Here is a 15,081-nt window from a genome sequence, read left to right as displayed (position 1 = left end):
GAAAACACGAAAATCCCTAAAATTTTCCCCTCCCTCAAAAGCACTCAGCTCCCTCATCACTCTCACTCTCGATCTCTCTCCCGCTGCTCTCCCTAGCTCACCCTCTCTCTTACTCCGGCGAGGTCTTCAGCCACCGGGGAAGCTGTCTCACCGTCGCTCTTGTCTATCTCACTCCGGCGCAAGGTTCCGTCTACTGGCGAAGAAGAACGGGGCTTGCTCTCCCTCCCTCGCTCCTGTCTCTCTCTCACTCCGGCGAAGCCGAAGCCAAGTTTTACTTTTTCACCGTCAAACGACTTTGGTCAAAGAACACCTGCACACCTTTTACACCATAACACTAAAACCGCGTCTATATATAGCGGAACATTCACAAATTCTCACTTTGATTCCTTTTTCCCCCCCTCTCTCTCGCTGGCTGTTTTTTCTTTTCTATTTTTGGTTTTATTTATTTTTTCTTCCATTTTTTGGGTTTTCTTCGTTCTTCGGCTTTCTCAGAGTTCCGAGGAAAGGCAGGTATTTGTTTTTTTGTCTCTGATTCCTTCAAAATCCCTTTTTTTTAAAAAAAAAATTCATGGATTCAATGATAAAAAATTTTGTGGGGATTTCGTCTTGTTTGGTGTATGAATTTGATTGTATCTGATTTCTGTTCCCGTAGATTTTGAATCCATGATCGTTAATTTCTAGGGCTTGGAATTTAAATTCGTCTCGCATTTAGGGGCTGTATATATGTATGTTAAATGGTTGTGTTTGTTGGCCATGAAATTGTGAGAAAAGGACTCGAATTTGGGACCTGTTTCAAGTTGGAGTTTGAATAGCGTCCGCGATCTCTGTTCTTAAATTAATATGCGCCAACTTTCTGGATCTAAAACAATTTAAAAAAAAACTAGAAAATATAAAATTTGAAGTTGGGTTTTCTTTACCTTTGCATGCAGTTTTTTTTTTCTTCTAATTTCCTTTCTTTCCAATTCATGTTTGAATCCCTGGGTTTGGTATTCTGATATATTCTGGATCTGATTGCAGGGTGTGTACAAGTGTAGGAGATGTTAGAGCAGTTACTAATATTTACCCGAGGGGGATTAATCCTCTGGACATGTAAAGAGCTTGGAAATGTTCTTAGGGGATCACCAATTGACACCTTGATCAGGTCTTGTCTTTTGCAAGAACGACAAGGAGGTGGAAATTTCTGGTAATAACCGCCTTTTCTTGTCTTGTCTTGAATATATGTCTTCTAGCATTTGTGGTCATTATGTTTTAGCATTAATTTTTGTCTAGGAATAAAATATATGTCGTTTATTGTTAAAACACACATTAACTATATGATTATGGTGATCAGAGAATACTATTATAGATGGGCTTTTGGATCCATTTCTTTACTTTCTCGTTTTGATCCTTGTAGCAAGCATAAGAATCTATGGTTAGTGCTAGGCAATAGAATTCCTGGCATTACCAACCCAGCTTTCATAATATACCCTGTTGTTTGTGATTATGAAAATTTTGGTACTTGAAGAATTTGGCAAACATGTCTGGTCATCTCATGGTGCTGAAGGATTGAGTTAAATACTTGTTTAACAATGAGTGCAAGATAATTTATATGCTCAATGTGTGCTATGATGACATGATGAAGCAATACAAAAGCATTGCAATTAATCAGTTTAAGGCCAACATGATTTACATTTCTTTAACTAGAAGAACACTCTGCAATCAGTGAGAAAATGGAAGTTAGTTCCATTTAATACTAGAATAGTTCATAACTTATTTCATTTTTTTGTGTGTTTTTGAAACCCTATTCTAGCGATAACAGAATTTTTCCTTCTTTTGGTACAAGTACTCTGTTTTATGTCTTTGTATGGAGTGAGATAATTTGCTGTATACATGAATAGGCCTATTGTCTATGTGGTGATCATTTGATTCTAATAAAACAAGTTTCCCTTTCTCACTTCTCAGGCTTTAGATTTTTGGCCAAACAGGAGCTCGCAGGAAGATTTCAAAGGTTGTTGTAAACTGATTTTAGAAGATTGGTTTTCTTAATTTCTTGGAGAGGTAATACCCAATATGATTGTTGGAATTTTTGGATTTCGAGCAACAATTTATGCTGATTTGGACAGAATGTTAAGGTTTTTTTGGAGATCTTTATAAGCACAATTTTAGGGTTAAAATAGAGGACTTGAGGGTACTAAAAATATATTGTGAGGTCTTGAGTATCAAGCTTTGTGTTTCTGCCGAAATATGTATTATAATTTAGCTAGTGATTTTGTAATAACTTTGTGTATCTCAGACTTGTATTATTGTGTGCAGGAGGGATATTTTTTAGGATGGCTAATAATGAAGAGACAGGTAGCCCAGGTTGGGGTGCTTCGTTTGAAGATGTTGCAAGAGCTGTTGCTGCTGCGGCTGCTGCTGCCACTGCTGCTTGTTCACCACGGCCATCTGTGGTATTTTCGTCGAAAGATGATAATGGTGGTAGCCCAATACAAAAACTGCAGCGCCAAGTTGCTAGAGTGCTAAAAGGATTCTCACAGCCATCTGAAGTGAAAAGTGCAACATACAATCCAGAAGTTCTGACTAGCCAAAAGCGCCAATGGGCAAGCTTTCAGTTGCAATACTTGGTATGCTATGGTGTTTCAGTGGACTCTTCCATGTTCATGTTACTAATTTTTCTCAATGGAGGAAATTCAGCAAGTTGTTGCTGAAAGGTTTTCCAAGTTTGATTTTATATAGCCATACCATCCTACTTGTTTCATTCAGTTAGTTCATTATGGCAATATGATGGTTGATACTGGCCGCAGTTGGTGATTACAATTTTTGTCGTGGCATTTTTCAGATAAAATGACAGTTTTGTCTATAGTGTTTTGAATAACATCTATCCTATTTAAGTGTGCAGGATCATAGGTCTTTAAAGGAGCCAACAAAACTTTTTGAGAGCATGGTAATTGTAGGGCTTCATCCTAACTGTGATATTCAAACACATCATAGGCAATACATTGCCAGAAAGTCTGAAGGTTCTGGAAGATTGATAAGTGCGCTAAGTTCTCAGAATCAATCGCGTGTAGAACCCAACAATGAACCTCAGGTGGGTATTATTCTTATGAAAATATTGAGTTCATTTGCATTTAGATGTTTGTTACACATTTGATTTGATTTGTTGTTGTTCTATTTTCAAGTCTTATTTGTTTACCCTCCAGAAAAGCAGCTGCCTCTTAAATACAAAGATCTTCTTTCATTTTGCTTCCCTGGAGGCTTGGAGGTTGGGTGTATGCTTTTTGGGTCAATTTTTGGAATGATCAGTTTGTGTATTTGAAAGTTAGGAGCTATATTTCTTATTGCTCATGACTTCTAGTTGTTCAGCTGCTGTGGAATCATAAAATGTAACTTATGCTTGAAGTTTATTTAGTTACCATCTACTGGGGCTAGAAAAATGCTCATTAAAGTTTGAAACTTTAGAGAAGTTGATTTCTTCCAAATCTCTTCCGCTTTTAATGTTCGAGTCTGTTCATAGAAATCTACATAAGTTAATAAGAGTAAAAAATATGATAATTAAGCCTTCAGATACCCTCCTTTTCTTTACCCCTTTTAATTGGATGAAATCTTTGAGATGTTATTGGTTTTCTTCCTTTATAGTGTTCCCTGGTTCTGCGATCGATCGCACTTGGAGTGCTATCGATCGCAGTACCAGAGGGTTTTCAAGTAGGTTTTTTATATTTTGCGATCGATCGCACTCCAAGTGCGATCGATCGCAAAATGTCGAAAACCTACTGGTACTGCGATCGATCGCACACTATTGTGCGATCGATCGCAGATTATTTTCTTTTAAAATTTTTTTGGACCATTAGGGTCCACTTTGTGGACGCTAATAGTTAACTATCAGGGTCCACTTTGGTTTGGACGCTGATAGTTAATTTTATTTTTTTTTTGGACCATTAGGGTCCACTTTGTGGACGCTAATGATTAACTATCAACGTCCACTTTGGTTTGGACGCTGATAGTTAATTTTTTTTTTTTTTAATTTTTTAGGACCATTAGGGTCCACTTTGTGGACGCTAATAGTTAACTATCAGCGTCCACTTTTAGTGGACGCTAATGGTTGGCTTCCGTTTACATCATCTTTAGGGTCAAAACATTTCGACTTTTAGGGTCGATAAAGTGGACGCTAAAAGTGATCATTAGGGTCGACTTTAAATGGACGCTGATAATCACGCATTTGATCATTAGGGTCGGACTATTAGCGTCGACACCTTTAGGGTCGAAAAGTCGACACTGTTGTCAATAGCGTCCACTTTAGGACTTGAAGTCGCCCCTAAAGACCTAAATTCTTGTAGTGACCTATTCAAGGTCAACCCAGAGGATCAACTATTCAAATGACGAAGAATAACTCCACATCTCTATATTATCCTCGGGAAGTCTATATTCAGGATTTCATTTACGGTCAGAGCAAAGCAATGCAATGTTTGTAAAGGCGAATTGTTGATTACAAATTAGTAAGCGTTAGCCAACATTATGTGGAGGTAGAGATGTTTGAGCATTATACTCGGCTACTACAAACGGAAGATCCTGTCACTAAGTTCTCTGTCAGTCACATATGGGCCTCAACAATTCTCCATCAGTTACGCCTGAGCATCCTTAACTCTTTAAACGGTTACACTCAATCCCGGATCGTCTGCCCAATTATCATTCATTCACCAGCGGTTACACCCAATCGCGGATCCTCCGCCTGACAATCATTCTCTCTTTACTAGCTACACTACAAAATAAAGAAGGGATCCAACAAAGAAAGGAACACGTAAAACTCATCTTGAATACACTATCATTCTATCGAAACGATCACTGACTTAGTCATCGGAGGAGGATTCGCCGGAAACATCCCGGTGAGCTCTCTTAATCATCCTTTATCTTGCAGATCAAGCAAGAGCAACAACGACGAGGCAATTTAGTATTGGAGAAACAAACTTCTTCCCCTTGAATTCACCAAATCGGAAACTATTTTAACTGTCATCAGAGGAGGATTCACCGGAGATACCCCGGCGAGTTCTCTTAACCACATTTTATCTTGCAGATCAAGAAGAAGCAACAATGATGAGGCAATCTAGTATTGGAGAAACAAACTTCTTCCCCTTGAATTCTCCAACCTGGAAACTGATTTAACAGTTTGGCGCAATTTGTGGAAACGACTTCTTGTTATTGCAAAATTAAAATCCGTGATGGTGAACACAAGGTACAGACGTCAAGCTCACCATGAAGAATCAGCAATTCAGGCCAATCAACCGCCACCAACAATTCCCCCAAATGGAGGATACAGGGAACATAATGCAGCCTTGGAGGCTCAAGTAACCCTTTTGATTCAACGGAATGAGGAGCTGCACCGCAGTTTTCCGACAAAATCTCTTTCCAAGGTTAACCGAAACGGACATTCAAAAGAGCAAGGGAATCACAGCCATCATTCTAATGGTCGCAGTCATCTGGTCGACAGTCGTCATTGCAATTGCGAAGGTAGTTACAGGGAGGATAACTGAAGAGAAAAAAGCAACCTGGAATGTAGCAATCGAGAAAATGCTAACATAGAAGGTGGTTCTCGGAAAACAGAGGATCCTAAGAAAGACCAAGCATTGGTTGACCAGCAAACTGGTCACTACCCAACAAGATGTAGTAAACAAAGCCCTGGCAGAATTAGCAATGCGGTGTGCAACAATGGAGCGGAAGGAAAAGCATAAAGCCTGTAACATCCCAGTCCCATATTGGAAAATTGAGAAGGAGCCCACATAGAGTAGGTGGTTTATAAAGCTAGTCATTGGTATTAAGTCCTACATTGCCTAGTTACTATGTGAAACTGGGCTTTATAATAAAATCTAGGGAAGCTCCAAATTGACTAGTCTTTTTGGGGTGATAGCATAGATGTGGCTAGCGCTTTTTCCTAGGTTGTTACAAGTGGTATTAGAGCCATTTAGTAACGCCAAGTCATGTGGTACTGGAGCACTACAGTGACCCTGACGAGGACGTTAGGAATTTAAGAGGGAGAGTTTGTAACATTTCGGTCCCATATTGGAAAGTTGAGAAGAAGCCTATATAGAGTAGGTGGTTTGTAATGATAGTCATGTGTGTTAAGTCCCACAGGTGACTAGAGCTTTATAATGAATTTCTAGCACTTTATAATGAATTCTAAGGAAGCTCTAAATTGACTAGTCCTTTTGAGATGATAACGCAGATTGACTAGTGTTTTTCCCTGGGTTGTTACAAAGCCACTGTGGTTAGCAAACTGTTGTGCAAATTTTAATTACTCGCAAGTGGTTGAATTGTTTGCAATAAAGGATTTTGCAAGTACGAGGTCGATCCCACGGAGAATTGTATTTTTTGAAAATAATTTTACTCTAAACTAATTAAATCCTACCCTAGTCCTGAAAATTGATTTGATTTTTGAAATTGAAAACAAAACAAAGTAAAATTAATCAAAAGGTAAATACTAAGGTTTTAGAATTCACACTCATCAAATCAAAGCACGCATTATTATGTTTGTTCATACATCCGAATTTCAATACAATCCTATGCATGTTCTTTTTTCCTAAAAATAACCTATTGAAAGATTCCATGAATCCATCCATTATACAAATTACAATGCATATCCAATTTAAATCAAAATCATCCAATGTATCCGTTTGATTAACAAAAAACAATAGATATCCAATTTAAATTGAAAGATGCAATGTATCCGTCGGTTGAAACACAATGAATATCCAACTTTGGCACAAATGTTAATATAAACAATCAATTACAAGAACTTAATCAAATAATTTAATTGAAATGAACATATATTACACTAAACATCGGAATTGTACGAACAAAACATAAAAATATGCAAACAAATCAATGGTAAGGCTTCATCTTCAACCTTAGTTGAAGGTTTAGCCTTTCATGACAAAAGGAATCATAAAGAAACTAATTAACTTCATTAAAATCAAAGAACTTACAAAAAAATTGGTGTTCAAAGCTACAAAAACACGAAAATGACAAAAAACAGTGCCCCCTGGCGCGCCTCTGTATGTTTCCCTAGAAAAATATGGTATTTATAACCCTAATTTAGGGTTTCAGTGCTTTCGGGTTGGACGAGTGCACTCGATTGTACACTAGGTGCGCTCGATTGCACTCGAGCATGCTTAACTTCTACTGCGGTGCAGCGCTCGCACACTGATGGATTGCTTGTGGGTGTATATGCACTCGTGTGTAACACTTCTACGATCGAGTGCATATGCATTTGAGCTTAGTAGTGCGCTCAATCCTACTTCCTCCAATGGCTGTTTTTCAAACCTTCTTCCAAAATCTACATTTTTCACCTTAAAGCCGCAGTTTTCTCTTAGCAAACTGCAAAACACTAAAATACCAAAACTAATATGAAACATTAGATTAAGACACAGCTAATGCATTAACAGATGCAAATTAAGGGGCTCAAATATACAATATTTGGCACTCATCACAAACTTTTTGTAGGAACAGAGATGCCATTCACCAAACAGGTGATAGACCATCAACTTCCCAACAAGTTCAAAGTTCCTCAAAATTTGAGTTACGAAGGTGGCGGGCACCCGATAGAAGACTTGAAAAATTACAGAATGCATCTGGCCCTCGACGCAACACTCGATGAGGTAGCTTGGAGAGCTTTTCCCATGACCCTCATTGGGAATAGTAGGGATTGGTTATGAGGCTTAGCACCTAATTATATTAGCACCTTCGAAGAACTCGCTCGGATATTTTTTAGGCAATTTTTAGGATCCCGGGAAAGGAAGAAGCCTTCTAGGTATCTTTTGACACTTCACCAACGTGAGGAGAGAGCTTGAATGAATTCATGATCCAATTCAATCTAGAGAAGCTCAAAGTAGAAGACCCAACCGATGAAGCCATGTTCTTTGCAATTTACCAAGGCATCGCACGCGAAGAACCAATTATGCGAAAACTTGCTAAGAGACAACCGGATAACCTCCAGACAGTACTAGACAAGGTGGAGGAGTTTATTAAAGAACAGGAAACTCTGAAGGCAATGAAGGTGACCAGGAAATCATATCGAAAGCGTGAAGAAAAGAAGAGAAAAGAATTCAGGAGAGCAGAGGATGAGCCTAGAACAAACAAAAAGAGGTTTAATGATTTCAATTTTAATCTTCTCAATGCAAATATTTCCGAGGTCCTAATGGAAATAAAGAAGGATCCTGAATTCCAAAGGCCACCCAGAATCTTGGGGGTTCCACCACCATAGAAATCAGACAGATACTGCGAGTTCCATGAGGCAAATGGACATTACATAGAAGGATGCATAGCACTACGCCTTATGATAGAAAAATTCACAGAGAATGGCAAGCTAGTGCATTTTCTGGACAAGCATAAAGACGCAAGCAAAAACAATAATGGCAAGGAGGTGAACGAATAAGAAGTTCGAAATCGAAGAGTAAGGGAAGATAGACACTGGAGGCATCCTAGCCTAAGAAGAGAAGATCTGGGTCGAGGTAAAGGCCAAAATCGTCGAAATAGCAGAGAAAGGACAGATGACCATCAAAGAAGACATAGTCAGAATTGTTGGGAACCACAACAGCAGAAAGAAGCTCCCGAGATTCATACCATCATAGGAGGATTTGCTGGTGGTGGAGAATCAAAGTCATCAAGGAAAGCCTACACCCGGCAAGCTTGTTCTCATGGAGTATATGCGATCGAAAGACCAATAAAGCAGTCACGATGGGATTCGTTGGTCATTGGCTTCTCCGACGCGGATTATGAAGGAATGATTTTACAACATTCTGATGCATTAGTGATTACTTTAACGTAGCAAATCACAACATCCATTGCATCTTGCTTGATAATGGAAGTTCGGCTGACATAGTGTACTGGTCGGTATTTGAAAAAAATGAACCTCAAGTGAGAAAAGATCATTCCTTGCCAATACCCACTAATGGGGTTCACAAGGGAGCAAGTTCAACCGGTCGGATCGATTGAATTACTTGTCACCGTGAGTTATACCCAAGACAGGCGACCATAATGGTAAAATTCCTGTTGGTCGATTGACCATCCTCATACAATCCAATTATCAGCCGGACAGATCTCAATGAATTTAGGGCCGTAACTTCAACCCCACATTTGAAGATGAAGTTTCCAATGAAGAATGAAGTTGGAGAAGTAAGAGGAGACCAGCGAGCAACTCGCCAATGCTACAATGCTACAATGTAGCTATGAAGGAATGCCTTGAAGCAAGCAGCTCAGGACCTCAAAACCTAGAGGATCAATAGCAATTATAGGGAGGGGAGCCGGTTGAAGAATTGGAAGAATTCCTAATCAGCGAACTGGATAGAAAAGTCAGGGTTAGTTCACAACTTGACTCTATCATAAAGAAGGAGCTAGTATCTTTTCTTCAGAAAAATGGCAATTTGTTCTCATGGAGTCATGAAGATATGCCTGGAATAGCACCCTTGGTCATGATTCACAAACTAAATGCAGAACCAAGCTATAAATCGGTAAAACAAAAAAGAAGGGGGTACTCCACAGGAAAAAGTAAAGCAGCTGTTGAAGAAGTGAAGAAATTATGTGAAGCTGGATTCATCAAAAAAGTACAGTATACAACCTGGCTATCGAATGTCATTCTAGTAAAGAAATCAAACGGCAAGTGGCGAATGTGTGTTGATTTCACTCATCTAAATAAAGCCTACCCCGAAGGATCATTATCCATTACATCAGATAGATTTATTAGTCGATTCAACATCCAGGCATGAGTTGCTCAACTTCATGGATTCATTCTTGGGATACAATCAGATATCCATGCATGAGTCGGACTAGGAAAAGACAGCCTTCATGATAGATAGCGATATATATTGTTATAAGGTGATGCCCTTCGGTTGAAAGAACGCTGGAGCAACTTACCAGAGGCTAGTCAACAAAATGTTTCGAGATCAAATTGGGAGAAATATGGAAGTTTATGTGGATGACATGCTGGTGAAGAGCATACAGGCCGAAAGCCACATTGCAGACCTTACCGAGGCTTTCCACACCTTGCAAAGGTATGGAATGAAGCTTAAACTAGCCAAGTGTGCTTTTGGCGTCTCCTCGAGAAAATTCTTGGGATTTATAGTATTAGTAGAGGAATCGAGGCTAATCCCGAGAAGATCAGGGCAGTACTAGAAATGAATGCTCAGTGAAGTATTAAACAATTAAAGCAACTAACCGGGAGAATAGCTGCCTTGAATCGTTTTATCTCTCGATCGATAGATAAATGCTTGCCATTTTTCAAAATATTGAGAAATGCCTTCGCTTGGAGCCTAGAGTGTGAAGCAACTTTTTCACAACTAAAGGAGTATCTCGGCAGCCCACCATTGCTCAGCTGACCAATCAACAAGGAAGCCATTTATTTGTATTTAGTAGTATCTCCTGCAGTGGTTATCTCCACTTTGATATGAGAAGATGAAGGTATACAAAGACCGATTTATTTCACCAGCAAAGCTTTAAACGGAGTAGTAGTAAGGTATCCGCGAATTGAAAAGCTTGCCTTTGCGCTAGTTAATTCAGCCCGAAGATTGCAACCATATTTTAAAGCTCATACAATCAAAGTTTTCACTGAGCATCTACCATGGAAAATTCTGCAGAAACCCAACATCTTAGGTCAGTTGGTCAAATGGGCAATAGAGTTGGGAGAATTTGACATAGAATTCCTTCCTCGAAATGCAATTAAGGGGCAAGCCTTGGCCGATTTCCTGGTAGAATTTTGTAATTTCCTAGAAGAAGAAGAAACAACTCTTCAACCTAGAAGAGAAGTGGAGTTGGAATAGTCTTAACCGAGCCCGAGGATGTGAAGGTCGAAGTAGCAATCCAGTTGAAATTCACTGCTACCAATAACGAGGCTGAATACAAGGCTGTTAAAGCATGACTAAGCATAGCCCGGGAAGTAGGGGCAAGAAATTTAGAAATATGAAGCGATTCTCAAGTGATTGTGGAGCACATCAAAGGAGGATATGAAGCTAAAAGTGAAAAAAAAAAATGAAGAAATACCTAACCAAGGTGAAACGTATGGTGGAATACTTCGACAAGGTTTTGTTTACGAAAGTACCTTAGGAAAGTAATATGCGAGTGGATGCTCTAGGTCGTATTGGCTCGTCCAAAGACAAGGAAATATTGGTAGTCGAATGCTCAGTACAAGAACAGTCAGAGGCTTCGACCACTCCCACCATCCAAGTAGCTCAAGTTGATGAAGACTCAGAAGGCCCAGAGTGGGCAAGAGATGTTATGTGCTAAATTATTCATATTTTATCCCCTTAATTTATATTTGTTAATCTCTTAGTTTTGTTAGTTTGTGCAATTTTACTTCCTTTTTGTGTTTTAAGTCTTTTTATAGGTTTTTTTTTAGGAAAATGAAGTATTTTGGAAAAGTCGGGCTTAAAGGACAAAATTAGGAAAAGATAGAAGTTCTATGTTTTATATCACACAAAGGATCGATCGTAGGAGTGTGATCGAGCGCACAACCTCTGCGATCAAGCGCACTCGGGCGCTGTAGAAATTGCAGACACGCAGCAAGACTCCTTTTTTCTTCCCAAACTTGGATTTCCAAGTCCTAGTTGTAATAGGACTTAGAACTCCGAATTTTCTAGGATTCCTAGGGCTTCTAGGACTCTCCTAAGCCCTATAAATAGACCTCTAAGCCTCACAGTTTAACACACAACTTGGAGAGGAGAATTTGGAGGCTACTTCTTGGAGCGGTTTTCGGTTATTTTTTTTCCCTTTATTTTAATTATGTGTAACTAAATATTATAGTAGGGCTAGATTGAAACCCTAATTATGTTTCTTTAATATTTCAATATTGGTGCCTTTGTGATAATCATATTGTGATGCTTAACTTGATTAATTCTTGTTTTATCGAATTCCTCATATGAATGTGTCTGATCAACATATGCATGTGGCATAGATTAATTATTTATGTCAATTTGGATGATCGAGTCATGGGCTTAATAGAGTGACAAAAGAATCTCCTCATGGGTTCTTGGGTTAATCAACATGGGGAACCAAGAGTAGACACCTTTGCCCCAGGCCTCATGTGTTTGTCGATTTCCATAGATTTATGTTTTCTTAAAGAACAACTTAGTATACACCCATGCTAAATCCTTTAAGAAAGAAAATAATTAGAGTCGACACCCATGCCTAATTTGTTGCTTAGGAGATCAACACCTTAAGGAGTAGACACCCATACCCTTAGGTTGGCAAACTTAAAGTATTCATAATATGATTGGAACATTGGCATATTATTATATTATTGAGCATGATTAGTGGTTGATATCAAAGCCCTACCGTTTCATTTATCTTTATTTCTTTTTCATAATATCAATTTCGTAACAAAATTTGGTATTTTAATTTAGAAAATAAATTCTAAGCAAAATCAACAATGCATGTGGGAATGATCTCGTACTTGCACCCTATATTATTGTTTTGATATTGTGCACTTGCGAGCTAAAACGTACCAAATATTTACCTATTAATATAGGTAGGTATTTGTCACAACAAGTTTTTGGCACCGTTGCCGGGTATTGTTTAATTTTGTTTAGAATTTTTTTTTTTCCTTTTCTTCATTTATTTTATTTTCTTTTTAATTTTAATTTTTTTTCCTGTTTTTGATTACCGTACGTTTAGTCCCATTCTGCAGCGGTGCGATCGAGCGCACTGTTGCAGGGCGATCAAGTGCAAAGCCAAACAGCCGCGTCGAAGACGCTGTGATTTCCTTTCTGTTTTTGTAGTTCTTCCTCGAGTGTGGTCGAGCGCACCACTCATTACGATCAAGTACACTATCGGATAACACCTCAATCCAGCACTTCAAGCAGTCTATGAGTTTTTCTTTTTATTTTTGTTTTTATTTTCTTTTGCTATTTTAATTGCTTTCTGTTGTCTTATTCATGTGGGGAAACATTCTGACACCCCATGGACCATGTTCATATTTCCATAATCCTTATCACCATGTTAGAGATTGTCCTTCAACAAGACAATTTTCTAACTATTCTTATGGGCATATGAACAATTTGTTCTCTAGACCGGGGAACGACGGCTATTTTGATTCCTATAATTTGACATGGAACGAGTAGTCTAATCTCTCGTGGCAAGCTCAAGCTATTGGAATTCATGCTCCACAATTTCATGAACTGCACCATCAATCATATTCGCAATTCTATGATCATTCATACTCCCTTCAATCAGCTCCACAATAGCAATACCAGGCTAAAACACCTCCTCTTAAGTTTTTTGAAAAGACGTTAGCTATGATCAGTTTGGTGACCAATAATACACTACAAGCAGTTAAGGAGATGAAGAACTCTCGCTTGCAATCAATTAAAAGGACGGAGGCCCACTACACACAAATAGCAGATTTTCTCAAAGAGGAAGAGCCCCAAAGTTAGTCGGTTACCACTATTCATGGACATTATATGGAGAAAGAGAGTATTTGCTATCATAAAGATGAGCCATCCATCTATTGGTCTCAACAATATCATGAAGAGGAGCCATCCCCCATCTATTAGCCCCAACAATACCAAGAAGAGATACCTCATTCGAAGAGTTATGCCTTAGAAGAAGCGAGTTCTGCCTTAAAAGAAGCACATTCTGCCTATAAAGAAGCAATATCAGCTTTTCTTAGCCTAGCGAAGGAAAGTAAGCGATCATTTGAAAGGATGGAGACCCACTTCAAACAAAAAACCGATATCCTCAAAGAAGAAGAAGAAGATTGTCAAAATCAGTCGGTGGCCAATGGATACTACATGGAGGATGACTGCACATACTATTATGAGCAAGCTATCCCACAGTGAAGAGTGAAGAAATGGTTGAAAATCAAGTGGAAGAAAGGAAAGAGGAGCGAATTGAGGTTACATAAGAACCACATCGGGAAAAGAAGAGAGCACTAAGACTTTTTCAACATTAGCTCATATTCTCGAAGTACCAAGAGTCTAGGAAAGAAGTCTGTTAGGGCTACCAAATGAGCAAATTGAGGACATCAAGGAAGATAAACTCCCTGAGTATTCTCTTCATAGTATCCCAATTCATGATTCCTTTCCCGAAGATAAACTATTTGAGAAGACTCAGAGTGGTCCACCCAATTTACAAACAATTCCAATCACTCTTTGGTCCAAGAGAAGAAAAGATTGATGCTTCAAGTTTAAACTCAAGGGTCAAAATGCACTGAGCGCTTCAATGATGAGGATTCTGTTGGCTTGGCGGATCCCATATATTTTGACTAAATGAGTCATATTCATAGGTTTGAGCATAGGCCCTATGCACTCGAGTCCTTCATCAAGCCAGGGTCCATGATCACCATCCAGGTTTATCCTTTCCATTGTTGTTCCATGTTCATTCTTTGGTTATATTTATTTTACCACAATGTGTTGCACTTTACTGGCATTTGGTTGGTGTATCATCTAGTTGTTTTAGTTTTATTTTGTTAATTTTAGATTTTTTGTTCTTTAATTAGAAAAAAAAATTAAAAAAAAAATTGCATTTTGTTACCGCGAACGAGCGCACCTTGTGTGTGCTCGAGCACCCAAAATTTTTTTCCCTTTGTTTCTGCGAACGAGCGCATCCCCACCATGAATGCACACCTCTGCGCAAGTGCGATTGAGCGCACTCACTGTGCGATCGAGCGCACTTGAGCATAGGGTCACATGACCCATTTTTAGGTCATTTTCCCCTTTCCCCCTTCATTCTTTCCCCCCCGCGTTGTAAACTTCCCCAGCACCCTCTCTTCCTCACTGCACACTACTGCACCACCAGCTCCTCCCAGCACCGTTCATCAACCATTTCTACACCACCCTCCACCACCGCACGCCACCTTGCACACACACACCTTCAGCACTGTCCCTCCATCTCTATTTTCCCCCATTCTCGCCTAAATCTATTTTTTCCGATTTCCCCCATTCTCTCCACATTTTTCTCTATTTTGGCACGCACAACTCGTAGCTACGGATTATGCTTGTCTCTATGTTGGTTTTCCTTTGTTTTGCAAGGGGTTGGAATCATTTTCAAGTGGTTTTACACCAATTGGTTTTGGGAGTGCATACCAAGTGTTCGACGAAAATCCTAAACCAATTTGAACAATGCCTA

At 39.0% G+C, this 15,081-nt stretch overlaps 1 protein-coding gene across 1 annotated transcript; it reads left to right on the top strand.

Annotated features, from left to right (window-relative positions):
- The first annotated feature begins 2,020 nt into the window (after positions 1-2,020).
- On the top strand, positions 2,021-3,278 carry LOC132190895 (uncharacterized). The gene is made up of 4 exons (XM_059605919.1): positions 2,021-2,037; positions 2,293-2,603; positions 2,879-3,067; positions 3,180-3,278. Exons 2-4 carry the CDS (start codon positions 2,310-2,312, stop codon positions 3,276-3,278), a joined length of 582 nt encoding a protein of 193 aa, XP_059461902.1. The 5' UTR covers positions 2,021-2,037; positions 2,293-2,309.
- The last annotated feature ends 11,803 nt before the right edge of the window (positions 3,279-15,081 follow it).

Source organism: Corylus avellana, chromosome ca8, assembly GCF_901000735.1.
Source record: "Corylus avellana chromosome ca8, CavTom2PMs-1.0".
Taxonomy (NCBI): domain Eukaryota; kingdom Viridiplantae; phylum Streptophyta; class Magnoliopsida; order Fagales; family Betulaceae; genus Corylus; species Corylus avellana.
Note: the sequence above shows the minus strand (reverse complement) of the source record. Positions and strands in the feature narration are given on the sequence as shown.